Source organism: Lepisma saccharinum, chromosome 1 (genome assembly GCF_977018435.1).
Source record: "Lepisma saccharinum chromosome 1, izLepSacc3.1, whole genome shotgun sequence".
NCBI lineage: Eukaryota > Metazoa > Arthropoda > Insecta > Zygentoma > Lepismatidae > Lepisma > Lepisma saccharinum.
Window position 1 is genome coordinate 83,195,731 of NC_139229.1, and position 18,169 is coordinate 83,213,899.

Consider the following 18,169-nt stretch of genomic DNA (forward strand, 5'->3'; position numbering starts at 1 on the left):
AGAAGAAAAAGAAGTCGTAAGTGAATGTATGTTTTGACGATGATGGCAAATCTCGTTCTTTTGGATATGTCATAAATGTGCCTGCCTGCCAGTATGAATGTAAACATTATGTGTTGATAAGTGAGAATTGTACTTCTGGAACTGTTACAATTTGAGCAAGACATGACTAGAGTGGATTTAAAAGTAGTACTTCTGGGTCGAGAGTATGGTGGAAAAACAAGCTTGTTGGAACGATATGTACATGATCGTTTTAAAGGCGTCAATTTCTACCAGAATGTAAGTTTACTTACGTAAATAAATTATCCCAATGGCATTATAACTATTTTTAATTATATGTTATATCGAGCAGACTGTCTCCACGCGACAGCTGCTTAAGATTTGAAAACGAACACGCCTACCACGTTATGCACAGTCACTCGCAATTTGGAAGTCAAAGTTGTTTTATGTTGAAGTTTTGAAATTCTGTTGGTCCTGTAATTATGTGACTTTTTCTTTACTTAAAAAGGTACCATTATAGTATGGGGGAAACACCTATGAATCATATATTTCGGACTTTTTTTACATTGCTAACGTACTATTTTCGAATGCGGAACATTTCCTAAGGTAGAATAATGCATTTCTAACTAAGATATTATATTTCTTACATTTACGAGTACTTACTGTTACTTGTTATTTCGATTTTGTAACACATTATGGCGGGCGATAGCGTACTGGTTCAGGGCATGTTGTGCGAGTGTTTTGTCGATTTATGCAGTGTTGCAATCTCGTTCACCGGAAAATACCTACTTTCGTGCCCGGATTTGAAATTATGCTAATACGTCGCAAACCATTGACGTTAGCCCCAAAAAACATTTTCTGTAAGGTTAGGTTAAGTTAGGTTAGGCAAACATAGTTAAAAAAAATAAAAATACTCGACACGTCATGTTCTAGTGAAAACACTGCGAGGCTGAAACACTGACTATGGGGTTGCATCATCTTACCACACGGAACATTGTACTCATGCAGAAAGCAAATGGCGGCAGTAGAAATAGCGTGCCGGACAGAGATTTTCGCATAAAACGACATGTTTTCGCATTAAAATGTATCAAAACTACATTTATGAACTTCCACAACGATACAGAAAATGATTTCCTTAAGTACTTTCTCCTGTAAATTTAAAGGAATCCGTTTCCGTCATACTACTAACTAACTAACTCTCTAGCCTTCTTAAACCCGAAGGTTCATGGCTGCAGCAACACAGGCCTTCCATCTGTCCCTATCTTGTGCAAGATCTATATACTCTTTTCCATCCCTACCGATTTCCCTTAGGTCCATCTCAACGTTGTCCCTCCATCTTCGTCTTGGCCTTCCTACAGGTCTCTTACCATCAGGTTTCCCAACTAGAATCCTGTAAACTCCTCTTTCCTCTCCCATTCGTGCCACATGGCCTGCCCACCTAAGTCTTCTTGATTTAATTATTCTAATAATGTCTGGACATGAATACAAATTATGTAGTTCTAAATTATGTAACCTTCTCCACTCACCTGTCTCCTCATCCCTTTTAGGTCCAAATATTTTCCTAAGGATCTTATTTTCAAATACTCTCAATTTATGTTCCTCTTTCAATGTAAGGGACCAAGTTTCACACCCATATAATACTACAGGCAAAATTACTGTTTTGTATATTTTAACTTTTAGTTTCTTAGATATTAAACGAGAAGACAAAAGTTTATGAAGAGAGAAGTAACATGCATTTCCTGAATTAAGCCTACTTTTTATTTCCTCTTTAATATAATTTTCATTTGTTAATATTACTCCTAAGTATTTGAATTTGGAAACTGTTTCAAACGAGTTGTTACCAATAATTAGATTTTGATTATTATCTAACACTTGGTTTCGGCCTGTAAGCATATATTTAGTTTTCTCTTTGTTAACTTCCAAACCTATCTCTTTAGCAGTTTTGAAAAATATTTTAGCATTATTCTTAATTGTATTCACATCATCCCCCAGTAAGTCTACATCATCTGCATATGCTAACAACTGAGTCACACCATTTAATTTTAGTCCTTCTTTAGTTTCGTTTACCTTCCTAACAGCATATTCTAAGGCAAAATTAAAGAGCAATGGAGATAATGCATCTCCTTGTTTTAACCCATCATGAATTGTAAATTTGTCAGACATATTAATACCCACACGAATTTTACTTTCTGTTTCACTGGTGCATACTTTTATCATACTAACAAGCTTCTTAGGTATTCCAAAGTCTACTAATATATTATATAATTTATCTCTTTTGACCGAATCATATGCTTTTTTGAAATCAACGAATAACTCATGGACATTTTGATTATATTCCCACTTTTTTTCGAGTGTCTGTCTGATGTGAAAAATTTGATCTGTAGTTGACCTGTTGCGTTTAAATCCACATTGATAATCACCTATAATTTCATTAGCATATGGGGTTAGTCTTGTTAAAAGAATGTTAGATAATATTTTATATGTTGTTGAGAGTAGAGAAATTCCACGGTAATTATTGCAGTTCATTTTATCACCTTTTTTAAACACAGGAACAATTATGGATTCTTTCCACTGTTGAGGGATTTCTTCTTTATTCCATATTAAACAAATTAATTTATGAATTTGACATATTAATGAATTTCCACCATATTTAATTAACTCAGCTGGTATTAAATCAATGCCAGGTGCTTTGTTATTCTTTAGCCTTTTAATAGCATCTTTAACTTCAGTCAAGTTAGGTTCTGGAACTAAAGGTTCTGCTGTGTGGACTTCATTTACTTCTGATTTATCTCCTACATGGACATTTAAAAGGTCATTAAAGTAGTTCTTCCATCTATTTAGAATATCGCTTGGGTCAGCTAGAAAATCACCGTCTTTATCTTTTATCAAGTTTACTTTAGGTTGCCACCCCTTTCTAAACTCATTTACACCTTTATATAAATCTCTGATATTTTTATTTTTGCTGTTTGTTTCAATTTCGTTAATTTTGCTTTTCAAGTAATCTCGTTTTTTACTTCTAAACGTGCGGTTAACTTCTCGCTTTATTCTATTATAATTGTTTAGATTTGTATCATCAGAGTTATTTAACCACCTAAGTCTAGCCTGATTTCTTATTTCTATTAGATTATGACATTCATTATCAAACCATGGCTTACTTTTTCTCGGTTTATGGTATCCTATACTTTCTTTAGCTGCTGATTCTATTGCATTACGTATGTGCTCCCAATTCTTATTTACGTCTGTTTCATTTATATTTTCATCATCGTTTAAATCCTGCAAAACATCAAATCTATTTGACAGTTTAATTTGGTAATCTTTCTTAATTCTTTCATCAGTAAACTTTCCTGTATCAAATTTTAGAACTTTTAGATTTTGTTGCTTATGATTTATCACTGAGAGTCTTTCTCTTAATTTAGCAATTACTAAATAATGGTCACTGGCACAGTCAGCACCTCTATGTGTACGAACGTCAATTATACTAGTATGCCTTCTCTTATCAATGAGAATATGATCTATCTGATTATGAGTTTTACCATCTGGAGAAGACCAGGTATATTTATGGATATCTTTATGTTTAAAAGTGGTACTTTTCACAATTAAATTCTTTGAGGTTGCAAAAGTAATCAATCTTATACCATTATCATTACTTAATTCATGAAGACTTTCTTTACCAGTTGTGGGTTTAAATGTCTCTTCTTTGCCAATCTGTGCATTACAGTCACCTAACAGAATTTTCATATCATACTGAGAAAATTTATCAAAGACCTGTTCTAACTCTGTATAAAAATCATCTTTAGTATTATCATCTTTATCTTCCGTTGGTGCATGTATGTTTATTAAAATAATTTTACACCACCTACCCTGTAAAACTGCATATGATATCCTATCATTAATAAATTCTACTGTTTTAAGAGCCGAGATAATTCTATTATTTATGAAAAAGCCTGTTCCAAAATCATGATTTTCAGTACCACCATAGAAAAAAGTATAATTTTTAGTTTTACAATTCCCTTCTCCTGGCCACCTAACTTCCTGGACAGCTACTACATCTAATTTATACCTAACTATCTCATTAACTGTACACTGAAATGCCCCAGGCCGGTAAAGGCTCAGAACATTCCAGGTGCCTAATTTAATATCCTTATTCCTAACGTAGATCTTATCCTTAGTCCAGGGACCTCCCAAAGTAGTCCCCACCCGGAGATCCGAACGGGGGACTATTTTACCTCCGGAATATTTTACCTTGGGAACATCCATGGCCTTATATTGCTGATTCTTGACATGGCTTTTTACAGTGCAGAGTTGTCAGCTCTACGCCTAACCCCCAATATGAATGGAGGAACTACTACAGAAGACAAACACTAATGTTACCAAAATTCCATTTTTTCCTATGAACTACCAAGTTCGTTTTACACCAATTGTACGTGGATAGAAGCGCCCCTCGTTTTTATAACAATAATATATTAAATTGCACAATCTAAGAATACTAAGATCAGAAAGACTGGGAAGGGGTAACACTTTACTATACCGGAGACGGATATCTTCAAGTTTACAGGAGAACGCAAATCATTTTCTGTAGCGTTGTTTATGTTCGGGAATGTAGTTTTGATCCATTTTAATGCAAATGCATGTGGTTTTCTACAAAAATCTATTTCCGATGCGCTATTGCTGCTGCCGCCATTTGCTTTCTGCAAGTCATCGAGAAAAACCGATGTTGTCCGTATATGCTAAATTGAACGAAAGCAGTGCTAATGGAACCTAACCTAACAGGCCTAACCTAATAAAATATTATTATTATTATTATTATTAGGCATGCCTCATCCCTGTGATGGTTCGTGGGGCTATCGTGAATTTTTGGGCCTAACGTCAATGGTTTAATAATTACTCTATGTCAAAAATTCAACTTTTTTTGGTGAAAATATTTTGTGAAATGTTTTTAATTTAATTAGGTATTTTTCGTTAGAAATTCCTTATTTCACCTAAAGAAATGTTCTGCAATGCAGAATAGTACGTTAGCTATGTAAAAAATTGGGAAATAAATCATTGATAGGTGTCTCCAGTATAGTAAAGTAGTACCCTGGGAAGGCACTGAACTAAAACAGTTTTTTCAGTACCTTCATTACTTTAATTTTATGAATTTTAACCATTTATCAAACTTTGTTTTACACTTACTGTATAGAGTAATATACTAGGAAAAAGGTACTAATCTGATAGTCCCCGGACAGATTTCTTAATTTTTACAGAAGCAACTACTTACGGTAATAAGTTTGTGTAGCATTGTCTAACATCTGCAAGGTGTTTTGTGTGATGTTTGAATGTTTCATAGCGGAAACGCATGTTGTTTGTTGACAATTAATTCTCCGACGGAGAATAGCCTTTGCCGCGCGTACACTTTCCTACATCATCACGCATCGTGATTGTGTTTTGTTCATGTTCATTGGGTATCCGGTGTTTGGACGCAGTGTATCAACCTGTCTGTATTTGCAACGGAAGTCAGAAACATGACGTGTCGTGGATGCGTGGTGAAATTTGTACTGGCGGAGCCGGGAATCGGTGGGAAATTTGGACTCAAAAATTTGAAACTAATTTTTTTTTTTTTCATTTCACACCGATTCCGGGACAGATAGCCCCAAAAATCATTCACGGATAGCCCCACAAACCATTACAATTTTCTTTGTAAAACAATGCGAAAAACTTGAAAAAAAGAAAATGATCACGAGCTTTGTTCACGGGCATTTCTTGGGTTCCGAAGGTTGAAACACTGCATAACAAATGAAAATCGACAAAACACGCGATTACCTAGGAAGGTGTACGTGCCATATTGTCTCAGGCAAGCGGAAAGAGTACGAGGAAGAAGTACTCGTAATGTGCAAACTTGTAAGAACTTTCATCAAAATAACGTGGATGCACCTTCAAGAATGTTCCGCGAAGCAGATAGGTAAGTACGAATGTCAAAAATTTACAAAACGAAAAAGGTATAGGTGTCCGGGGACTATCAGATTTTTACCAGGAAAAATGATTCTTTAAGGTGAAATATTGCTTTCCTGACGTTTTGTGACAAAGATAATGTCAATAATAGCCCCACAAACCATTCACGGCACGGTTAGGTTAGGCTAACATCGTGAAAAACACATGATTTACGGCTCCAGCAGATTCTATGATGACAGAAAATATCTCCACAAAGTATCCAAATGCTAGAAAAACTCATTCCAGTAAGTACTTTCTTGTGCAAAAATGAAGAAATCCGTTCGGCCGATAGGCAACTTTTACCAAAATTATTAATTGACGAGAGCAAATAACAATAAAAGAAGGGCATGTTACACTTGTGACCATCAGACACATTTTGCATATCATAGGTTTCCAACTTTTACTATAAAAACCAAAGTGAATTCTATATGCAGGGTGCTCGGAAATTCCCCTTACAAACTCCTAGGGCTAGTAGACGGAACTGAGGAGACAATATTTGGAATAGGAACCACGTTTCCGTGCTACAACCATGACAATGTGTTGGATATGCCTGTGTTGGTATGCAACCGGGTAGGCAGTACATGACATCAGAAAATCACCTAATGGCACGTGATGTCTACCCTGTTGTACTATGCTGCTGGGGCCCCATTCATGTGCCTGTGCCCGATGTATGACACAGCAGAAGGGAATGGAAGAGCAGCTAGTCGGCTGTATCAAGAGTGTTATCCACAACGTGTGACTCCATCGCATACTATTTTTGCCAGCATTATGCAACGGCTCTGAGATCGAGGTACCTTCACTGCCGACAGAAAGGACTGTGGTGCTCCAAACAGCATGCCCGAATTGGAAGAGGCTGTACTGCACCACGTTGAACAGGACCCGTCAACAATTTGGCGAACAGTTGCACATGCAATGGGCGTTTTTTGCAGCATCATGTGGGAGGGTACAGGCTTTGAGACCAGCCGATTTTGTACCATGTGTTAACTTCTGCACGTGGTTTCTGCATCGATGAGCCCCAGTTTCCACGTCGAGTTCTGTTCACAGATGAATGTAAATTCACTAGGGAGTGTGTTCTCAATTCTCAAAACGGCCATGTCTGGGCAGATGAAAATCCTCATGTGGCGCATGTCCAGGGATTTCAGCACAGATTTGCTATCAATGTGTGGGCAGGTATTCTGGATGGTTATGTGATCCGGCCGTACCTTCTTCCAGCCAGGCTAACGGGTGCCGCGTACTTGATCTTCCTACAAGAAGTATTTTCTCTGTTCTGGGATGCTGTGCCATTGAACGTCCGTCAGGAACTGTGGTTACAGCACGATGACGCACCGCCTAACTTTACACGTGACGTTCGAAGACTTCTTAATCGAAGATTCGGGCAAGGATGGATAGGCCGAGATGGTCCAACCACGTGCCCCCACATTCGCCGGATTTGTTGCCAGTGGGCTATTTTTTTTGGGGTCGTATGAAGAGTATGGTGTACGAGACTGCTGGCATGAGTTATGGTCGCTGCCCAAGAGATTAACGAGACACCAGGTGTGATGGAGCAAGTGTACCGGAACATGATTCGTCGGTACAATGTGTGCAACGACGTTGGTGGTCGTCACATCGAGCCACTGTTGTAGTTAAGCAGTGCCGTATGCGACACATTCAGTGCAGAAGACAGAAACAAATTGTTGCGTTCCACTGTTGACACAAGTATTATTGTGATCAATGAATAGTATGTTTCTTTTTTGTTCCCTTGGCATTGTTACCAAATAAATTAGTTTGTATTATGTACTGAGTCACACATCATTCAATTCTGTACCTTAGATAACACCTCATTTGACATGGTTGTAATAAATGATTACACTTTAGGTCATCAGGTGATCTTCTGATGTCATATACTGCCTACCAACACAGGCACATCCGACACATTGTCATGGTGGACATAGGTTCCTATTCCAAATATTGTCTACTCAGTCCCCTCTACTAGCACTAGGAGTTTGGAAGGGGAATTTCACAGCACCCTGTATATTTGTCTGAATATTGAATTCATTCAAGTTTTATAGTAAGAGGATTTGTAAGTGAAACAAAATAATATGCAAGTTTTTTTTTTTTAATGTATGTATGGCATAGGGTCTACATGTATCTTAAACTTTATCATCCATATTTTTTTATTTCTCTTCCATTATTATTATTCTTTTTACTGTATAGTAACATAAGTAAGAAAGCACTGCAGGGAAAGGGATTAGTAGCAAGGTTTTCAAGGAAAAAAAAGTGTGAGGGAAATACTATGCTTACAACAATACATACATTACACTACAGTTAACATGGTGTTTGGCTGCCTTGACCAAGCATGTTGAATGGTGGACTCTCACAAGCTTGCCACCAAAGGTTGTGGATTTGAGTCTCAGCCATAAGCTTATTTGTTAATGTCCCTGTGTGTTTAATGTAAGGTCATTCAAAATAATTGTTGTGATTAGCCTAAAAAGGAACAAAAACAATGTAACTTCTTGCCATGTGTCATGTATGCAGGATTATTTTCATGGGCAGTGACTGGCTGTAAAACATCGATTTTTATCTATTTACTTATTTAATAGACAGATTTCACTATTTATGTAACATAAAATGTATTACAAGGCATTGCAACCACTAGTAATAGAGATTGAGGGTTAGGTGGCAGAGTAGCCCTTGGCTGAACCTCGCCTGCTTAATAAAGAAAATTTATTATATTTAACCCCGAAGTATGACCAGCATTCATTCACTTCCATGCATCCTGGAGCAGTTTCACTCCTTTTTAAAACAAAGCATCATTGTATACATACACAAAAATAATATAGAAAATTCAGAAATTCTGTTGTTATGAAAGCTAACACTCCTAACCTAACCTTGATGCTTGGGAACTAAAAAAATTACTTGGTCTGTGTCTCATGCAACCACAAGTGGAAGTTAATTTTAAACTAATGACCTTCAAAGTCATAAATAAGGGGCATCTTTTAGGCCTTAATACATATAGTGTATCACCCTGAAATTGCAGTTCAAAATTATTATTCTTAACTATAAAGCCAAAATTTAATGAGAGAGTTTAAAACTCATAAATAAATTTACAGTTTATCACCTATAAAACTTCAGTCATCTCATTCTTGCAACGTGCCAACCCCTGCTGTGGTGGAGTGGTTAGCACAGCATACTTTGAAGCCAGTTGTCACGGGTTCAAATCCCAGCCTAAGCATGAGTGCATCAATTTCATCGTATCATCACCCATCCTCATTCTCCATCGCAATTAACCAACTGTGGCAGAAAAGTGATGCTAAATAACAAAAATTAACGAAACATGCCCAAATGTATTTGGGTGCATGAGTTCACCTGTCTCAAACACCCAGCGACATGCTGCATGTATTCCCGGAATTAAATTGTCACACACCTAGTTTTTGTGTATGTGGTGTATATTGCAAAGTAATTAAAATATTTTGAACATTGTGAAGATGATGTTAAATTTACTTTGTTTCTCAACAGACTATTGGTGCAGCATTTGCAGCTAAAAAGGTGGAATCCCATGGGAAGCAATTTGTAATTGGAATATGGGACACAGCAGGCAGTGAAAGGTATGGCATTAGTGTATGATCAATTTATTTCAGAACAGCTTCTGACATGTGTCTCCAATCACTGGCTCTTGGTTATTAGTATTACTAATCAATTAATACAAAATATATCTAAACTAACAGTATCAGTTACTAAACAATTTTGTAGGTCCATACGTATACATGATAATTAGAATATCAAATTCATCCTTGTTTAGAAAAAAATACAGTGAAACCCCTAATAGACACCTCTATATAACAGAATTTTCAATGCCCTGCCAGAAATACCAGGAGAAAATGCTTCTCAATGATGGATACTGACACTAAAAATTCATTGTCTACCAGAATGAGAAACGGGCAGTGTTCAAAACATGGCCATTTGTTTACCTTAAGATTTGACATGTACATGTAGGAGATGTACTGTTTATTTTTTTAAAAAATGCAGACTCAACCAGGGCTCAAACCTGGGACTCTGGCATCAGTGTTTCAAAGGCAACACATTGCATCATGTTAGCACTGACAGAGACTGTGAAAAGTCAGGTGAAACCAGAGCTGGCTCGGTATCTAAGTTGTTAGAGAAAATTGCACAGCATGCCAGAGACTCAGGTTTGAGTCCTAGTAGACCCTGAAGATTCTGCACCAACACATTGTTTTCTGTTGGACAAATACAGATCCAGTGTCACTCTAGAGAAGTAATGTGCCAAACTGGATGAAAATGGTGCTAGTAAATGCTTTTTATCCTATTTTTTTTTTATGGAACAGCATTAGGTGTTAAATCTGTTAAATCATCTGTTTAACTGAGTGTCATGAGGACAATTGTGGGGTTGCTTCAAAGAAATAGAAGCAGAATCCTTGGTGAAAGGACAGGTGCCTAGTCTTACAGCTATTTGCTTTGAAAATGTACATATTTAATAACCCATTACTCGACAGCACTTGAAGGGCCTTGGCCTACCTCCCGACTGACAGTCTCCCTCCCACAATCCTACCTAGAGGTGTGGAGATTTTCAACTGGTAATGGGATGACGTGTGGTCAGCACGTCGAACCCTCAGCCAATATAGAAGATTTTCGGGACCAGACTACACTACTCACTCATAGCTCCCCAATTTCCTCACAATGGTGGGTTGCCACCGGTCCTATACACAGGCCGAGAACCCAGGTAGACTAGAACCCATGCCATCCTACAGTCTGAGCCCAAAGCACAGCAGCACCTTAGAAGACATGGCCACGGAGGAGGACACACATTTAATACAGTAAAATTTAATATTATCACATTTTGATTATAAATTCTTCGAGACAATGTAATTTATCTAGAACTGCAGTCATGGTACTTGACCATATGTCACCCAACAAATCAAATATCTTAAATTCTTGAAAGGAATTTGTTTGTATTGCTATTGCAGGGCAATGTTGAATAGAAATATTAATATCAAATTCCATTGAAAAAGGTCATATTACAAATTGATTTATAAAGATAGTCCTTTCGTTTCAGGTATGAAGCCATGAGTCGAATCTACTATAGAGGAGCGAAGGCTGCCATTGTGTGCTTTGATCTGACTGACAGAGAATCTTGGTACAAGGCAAAATTTTGGGTAAATGAGCTAAGGAAATATGAAGAGGTACTTGTGAAGTCTTATAATTTTTTCACATTTTAAAAATACTTTACAATTTACTATTAATATTAGTTGATTATACATTCTTATAGACAATGTAATTTACAACTAGAATTTCAAAATACATTGTAATTATTTCCTAGAAGGTAAATATTCTAAATTTTGAGTAATCACATGATACCGACGTGCAGCATATATTGTGATGTTGATTTGTTTTCCAGCATTGCAAGATCTATTTGTGTGGAACAAAGAGAGATTTAGTGCTGGATGAGCCAGAAAGAAGACAAGCTGATTTTGACACAATTAACACCTTTTCAAAAGGTAACTCTTAAGTTATTTTTTATTTCTCTTTTCTTTGGGGTTTCTCTTAAATATGGGTTAAAGTATAATTGAGTGAACTACGTCATATTGATTGATTCATTCATTTGCTTTATTTTACTTCGCTTTTTGTGCTACTTTTGGCTAATTGGGAAGATTGGGGATGAGTGATGACATGATGAAATTGATGAATGGACACTCACAAACATCCATGCCCAGGCTGGGAGAACTACATAATATGAAAACAGCTATTATGTGTTGCTTGGTTACTATTCAGTCGATTTCAATTTTGTTTACTGCTTTTCTTGCAGTGTTAAATTTCATTGCAGCATTTCCTTAAATGTACTATGAGTTATTTTCCAATTAATGTGACTAGGCAGAGAATGTTGATTGACTTGGTTTATGGTGCTTTTCTAACACCTTCTCTAATCACAGTGATGAGGCGTAAGGAACAATCACAGGCACACATGAACAGGACACAAAACTCATTGTGTGTGTAGCTCATGATTTTGACCCTTGCCCAACAAATTTTAATGAAAGTAAGGGAAATTTTTGGAACAAATTATAAATTTTAGCTGTAAATGATGTAGATCCTTTTTAAGGCCTGCTTTAGACGAAAACATATTTCATGGCATTTCTCAAGGATAGAACCAGTCCTTTTTTTGTAGTTTAACCAATCAGAAGCGACCTCTAGGTCACGAGTGTTGAGGTAATGGCAGCCGTGTGAGAATATAAACAATGTATCGCTTCACATTTTTAAAAGGCAATAACTATTCAATCGAGAGGAATAACAAAAAAAGAAAGGGAATCCAGACACTCCAGGGAAACCGGACAAAGCTGACCAGAAGATAGCCATCCTGCCTTACATCGGAAATCTATCTGGAATTATAAGCCGAATTCTCAAGAAACATATCATAAAAACCATTCACAAACCACCCCCGAAGATCAGAAGCCTACTACGCAAAGGATGATTCAGGACTCAAAACACCGGGAGTTCACTGTATTATCTGCAAATGCTGTAAAGCATACATTGGGCAGATGGGTAGAACAATAGAACAGCACTGTAAAGAACTCCAAAGTTACATCAAGAATTTCCATCCGGAAAAGTCTGGACTAGATGAACATTTAATCAACGAGGACCATAGACCAGATTTCAGCAACACAGAAATCATGGCCGAAACTTCAAACTACTGGGACTGCATCATCAAGGAAGCAATAGCCATTCTTAAGGAAAAGGGTAATCTTAATCGCGACACTGGGCTTGAACTGGACCCAGCCTGGCTAGCGATAGTTAACCAGAAGGGCAGACATGGCACCCGATTGGTGTGCCATCTTCACTGGGATTCCCCCTCCACGAACGTATATACACTGGGTTGACACTCAGGACTGCACTTCTACCCTGAAGATGTGTGACGTTAGCTCTCGAAATCTTGGAATCTTTTCCACAATGCACCTGGTCGATAGCCCAAGAGAATCTTTTCATCATTCGTTGCCAGGAAAGCTTCAAGACTTACTTCGAACGAGAGGAATAACGTTTTCTGCAGAACGGTATTAGGTACAAATCAATGAAACTGCTTAAATACATACTCGATAGTTACATATGGAAGAATAAATTAGTTGTTTCAATGGTAAACATAGGGCACTTGTTCATCTTCTACACCTTTCGTGCTGTATATAATATTTGGCATTCTCACACCACAATCACAAATGCAAACGGGAATGTTAGAGGGAATGCTTCCATATAAAGTAGTGTGTGTTATGTAAAATGCTACAAGATTTTGGAGGCATTTATGCTAGCAAAAATGTTTCCGTCAAGCAGGCCTAAGGAAACAGATTTTTCCCTTAGTACTGGAATACCTATTGTGATTCTACACTGGAAGAGGATCTGGCTGATGCCATGACCTTATAATTAAGAGACCCAGTGCCAGTGTATCGGATCCCCCTTTAAAGTTATCCCATTTCGCAATTAACCTGCCCGAGCATAAGTTAAATGTATACTAAAAAATAGAATGAAACTTACCACACAAGCAGCATCATCATTTGTAGAGATGCAAATGAAAGCATGATTAAAATATCTTACATTTCCTTTTTTCAGGTATTCAGTCAAAGTTCATGGAAACTTCAAGTTTGACTGGCGAGAATGTTTGTAAGTATATTTAAAAAATTCCACACCATGTAAAATTCAATTTTCAGATGCATGTGTTAAAAAAATAGAGAGAGTACTGTACTGTACATAAATATCCAAAAGTAATATTACAATGCAAGGAAATAAAGTAGCTTTGTCTATTTCTTTTTCTAAGATCAATAACTGTTTATGAAGCATATTATACACACAACTTTTTTACTTGTTTTTGTTTGTTCAGTTTCTGCAAATGAACAGTTTCTAAATTGAAAGCAGTGTTTTCATTGTTTCTCTTAAATTGTGTGTTCCACTGTTGTAAATCCCTGTAAATGATCACAAAATTATATGAAGAGAGTGAAAAATTATTACATAAAATAACATAGGTCAGGACTTGAACCCCGAACCTTCGGTGACGAGATTATTAGTCAACTAGTCAATGTGCTTTACTCCATCACATGAAAAGAAACGGAACTTCCTCATATTTTGATTTCTCCTGATCTCTTTAATCCATATCTGGGCAGTCTTGGGCTAGATTTCCTCTGGAATCAAGATGTAGACCTATCATTGAGAGACCATACTGTACTGTACGGTGGGATCCATGAGTTTTACCATGCAAATTGTCCATGACTATTTTCATTATTTTTTCTCTTACATCCAATGTGTTTTTAAGCGATGAATTTTTATGTATGCTGGTGCACAAGTTGTCAACAGCTTCGTTTTGAGTTTTATTTTAATGCTCGAAGCTCTATTGGGTCAAATAAAGTGCACGAACATGGTGATGGACAATTTGCATGGTAATGCTCATGGATCCCACCTGCTGCAAAATGGACCTCATAACAAAAGCACAAAAAATTACATCCTTATCACAGGCCAGAATCTGTCCCGAATTATTGACTTCTTGATAAAAGCAAGAGACTTGGTAGGATTAATTGTTCTAACATTAAATATATTTTTAGTCGAGTAGCCAATCTATATCTGCGCTCCGACGACTGCCATCTTGAAAATAATCTGCCATATTTGATATTTTTGGATTTGATATATCTCGGGAACAGTGTCTCCTATCAATGTCTGGTTTTCTCAGATATGTTCCAAATAGTGTAAACGTTGATAATAAATCAATAAATCTATTTTTGAAACATAAGAAATAGAAGTTTTTTTTAAAAAAAACTAGAAAACATTTTATGAGAATAACTGCGAGTTGAAAGTCTTAACAATGATTCTTTTTTCAAAAATTATGTTGACTTGTTCGTAAATTGTATTTTTCTTAAAATGTTATTTAAGGTAAATTTATTTATAAATCTAGAAAAAATAGGGGTTCAGTTCGTCTAAAGACTTCTAACAAACACTAAGTAATCTTACAAAATAGAAAATGCCATTGTTTGGTTCGAGAATTATTAATTAAGACTTTCTTTAAAACTTCTATTTATTATTTTTCAAAAATAGATTTATTATGAAAGTTTACACTATTTGGAACATTTCTGAGAAAACCGGACATTGATAGGAGACACTGTTCCAAAGATATATCAAATCCAAAAATATCAAATATGGCAGATTATTTTCAAGATGGCGGTCGTCGGAGCGCAGATATAGATTGGCTACTCGACTGAAAATATCTTTAATGATAGAACAATTAATCCTACCAAGTCTCTTGCTTTTATCAACAAGTCAATGATTCGGGACTTAGCCTCCGGTCTGTGATAAACAAGTAATTTTTTGTGCTTTTGTTATTAGGTCCGAAGTCATTTTGCGGCGGGTGTACATATTGGTGTGTTAATAGTGTGTATGTTTTATCAGCATGCATTGTATTCATCCCACATTTTCTGTTATGTATACTTTTCAGCTTATTTTAATATTTTGACATTTATTGTGTAAAACTATTACTGCTTTAGACATAGCATACATTGATAGCCAAATTCTTGTTCCTTTAAATTACCCAAATACTTGAGCCATGTTTGGGCAATTATGAGAAAGGTGTGATGTTAAGCCTCGGTGACAGGGTACGTTATCTTGCCCTACAAAGAGACTGGTTTGAACACCAGCTAGGTCATGCTGTTTCATTGCCTTTTCCTTTTGTGTCGACCAATGATCAGGATCTTTTTCACAGTTAATATTAAGAGGTGTGACAGGGTGTCTACCAAAATAACAAATCCAAATTTCTTGACCTTCCCCCCCCTTTTCTTAACATGCATTAAATCGCCCCCTACTTAGATATTGGAAATTAAGAAAATATACATTTTTATTAGGGATGGGACGATATGAAATTTTGTCCGATACCGATAAAGTACAGATATAAAATTTACCGATACCGATAACCGATATTCTACCGATCCGATATAAAATTAGAAATGGTCCTGGAAGAACCTGAAAGGTTCATTGACCTCCTTAAAAAATGTGTGTTTCAAAGTGACTGCAGTGCAAGAGAAATTGCGTATTTAGACATTTACTTTTTAAAAAAGTAGGGCATGGAGATTATCCATAAAAATTACAACATAAATGGCAGAATTTTGCACTAAACTACCAGATATTTATCGATATATCGGATCGGTAAAATAATCGTTAATTTTACCGATACACCGATATGCCCATATCGGCCGATAGAGTACCGATTAATCGGTCCCATCCCTAATTTTTATTCAATAAAAAACCCCTACCACAAGGGTGGTTAAGGTGAAAACTGAAGCTGTACTTTATCAAGAGATTTAAATTTGCGTTAATTATTAATGCATGTAAAAAATAATGCTTCAATCTTCATCCTGGCTGGATGGGGAATTGGCACATTAATATTTTTACAAAACTTCATTCAAATCTCAGTACAGATATATAACAATAAAAATTCACTATACTGTAAAAAATTGCAAAAATTCTTGACCACAAGCATAATTCCTTGACTTTTTCTTGCCCTACCTGTTGATTTCTTGGCTTTTTCTTGACTGGTAGACACCCTGTGTGCTCATAAGTAACCAAACACAGAGAAAACATGATAATTGTTGATCTTGAATTGATTTGGGGGTGGGAGGTACCAGCAGCAAAGCCAATCATTGGCCCATGGCAATGCATGCAATTTTAAACATAAAATGTAAAGAATTCAAATTTATGAAAACCAAAATTTGGAAATATTTTTGTAGCATTTTTGGGAAAAAATACTTCAAATAATTTAGTGGTGATGAATATTTTCAAGCACACACAAAACTGCATGAAATATTCTCTTAATTTCAGGTGAATTGTTCCAGGTCATAGCAGATGATTTTATGTCTGATCCAGCCAACATCCAGCAAGTGGAAGAAACCATTCGTCTGGACTCTGGCGAAAAGAGGTTAAACTGCTGTGGTGGCTCATGAGGTTGGACTTGCATGTAACTCAAATTCCGAAAGTGCTTTAATATGTTACCACTGTAAAACATATGATTCCCTGTGATTATTCAGACCAAAAGAAATACTTCCATGGTAAGATATTTAAGCTTGTAAATATCATTTGATACTTCAATTATGCAATCTGTATTAGTAAAGTATTTTTTCAAAAATATCTCTAGTGAAATCTTGCAATGCATGTATTGTTACATCAGTGAAGATTTTTATATTGCTATGTACCCTTCACCTTAACACAATAAATATATTTTGGTACATGATGTTTTCATATAATTAAAGCCTTTGCTTTCCAACAGTGAATATCTTCATTTAAGCACATGCCTCACCTAGTAAAGGAGTAGTTCATTTTTTAAGTACAGTAAAAGAAAAAGATGCCCAATTAATCACTTCCTTTTCTGTTCTGAGTAACCCCTGGCAAGCTACTTTTTCATGTTATATTTATTGTTCTGAAGTTGTATCATGGGCTAGTAATAGAGAGGTTAGTTAACAAATGAGTTATGGAGGTGACAAGAAAAGTCTCTGAGAAGGGAGTGTAAAGTAGAAAGGTGTCTTGGGCTGTGCACTGCTTAAAGGTAGTCCATGCAAAGACACTGCAGGTGCTGTGATGACGTGTAGCCATAATATTATCAGTGTTCTATAGTGTTGTAATCCAACTCCTGCATGATCCACTCCCTCTGTTGCAGAAATTGTAAAGAAATGTTGAAGGTCATAGAGAATTAAATGATTCAACTTTCCTCGAGAACCTCTTCCAGCCAACAGTGGCCTAAAGTGAGTAGACAGCTGCAAAGCACCCTACTTGCTTACTCATAATTATTTGAGTCTCCCAACATAGACTGTAGAGTAATCTAGTGTCTAGTGGACTAGTGTTACCACCACACTCGAGGTCATCCTTCAGGAATGCATTCTGAATCAAATCTTTGACGTTTTTAACCTTTGGCATCCAATTTGTTGAAATTTTGACCACCACATGTATACCCCTTGAGATCGCAGCAGCACGCAACAGCAATTAATGTGCCATTTCTTCAAAAATACACTTATTTGAGTTGTCTGTTTTTTTTAATCTTTAGTATACATATGAAGGTATGACACTCGAATTACAAAATAATATATCCATTGTTACTACTATTAGCAAGCGAAGTTTGAAAAAGTCCTTACTTTCTGTTAGTTTGCCTTCGTTACTGCCATATTATGGGATAGATTTATAAACTAGTGCAACTTTTTGAAAAATT

General features: G+C 36.3%; 1 protein-coding gene across 1 annotated transcript; it reads left to right on the plus strand.

The window, feature by feature from the left end:
- Positions 1-17,200, plus strand: LOC145983766 (ras-related protein Rab-24-like). Its single transcript, XM_083116817.1, has 6 exons — positions 1-276; positions 9,460-9,548; positions 11,015-11,141; positions 11,357-11,456; positions 13,549-13,599; positions 16,792-17,200. Exons 1-6 carry the CDS (start codon positions 163-165, stop codon positions 16,911-16,913), a joined length of 603 nt encoding a protein of 200 aa, XP_082972943.1. The 5' UTR covers positions 1-162; the 3' UTR covers positions 16,914-17,200.
- The last annotated feature ends 969 nt before the right edge of the window (positions 17,201-18,169 follow it).

What these genes read in the sequence shown, in the direction of transcription:
- LOC145983766 (XM_083116817.1), top strand. Translation starts at nt 163, where the DNA reads ATGACTAGAGTGGATTTAAAAGTAGTACTTCTGGGTCGAGAGTATGGT. An exon ending in AATTAACACCTTTTCAAAAG is followed by an intron (nt 11,457 to 13,548) that starts GTAACTCTTAAG and finishes TCCTTTTTTCAG; the next exon opens with GTATTCAGTCAAAGTTCATG. An exon ending in TTTGACTGGCGAGAATGTTT is followed by an intron (nt 13,600 to 16,791) that starts GTAAGTATATTT and finishes TCTTAATTTCAG; the next exon opens with GTGAATTGTTCCAGGTCATA.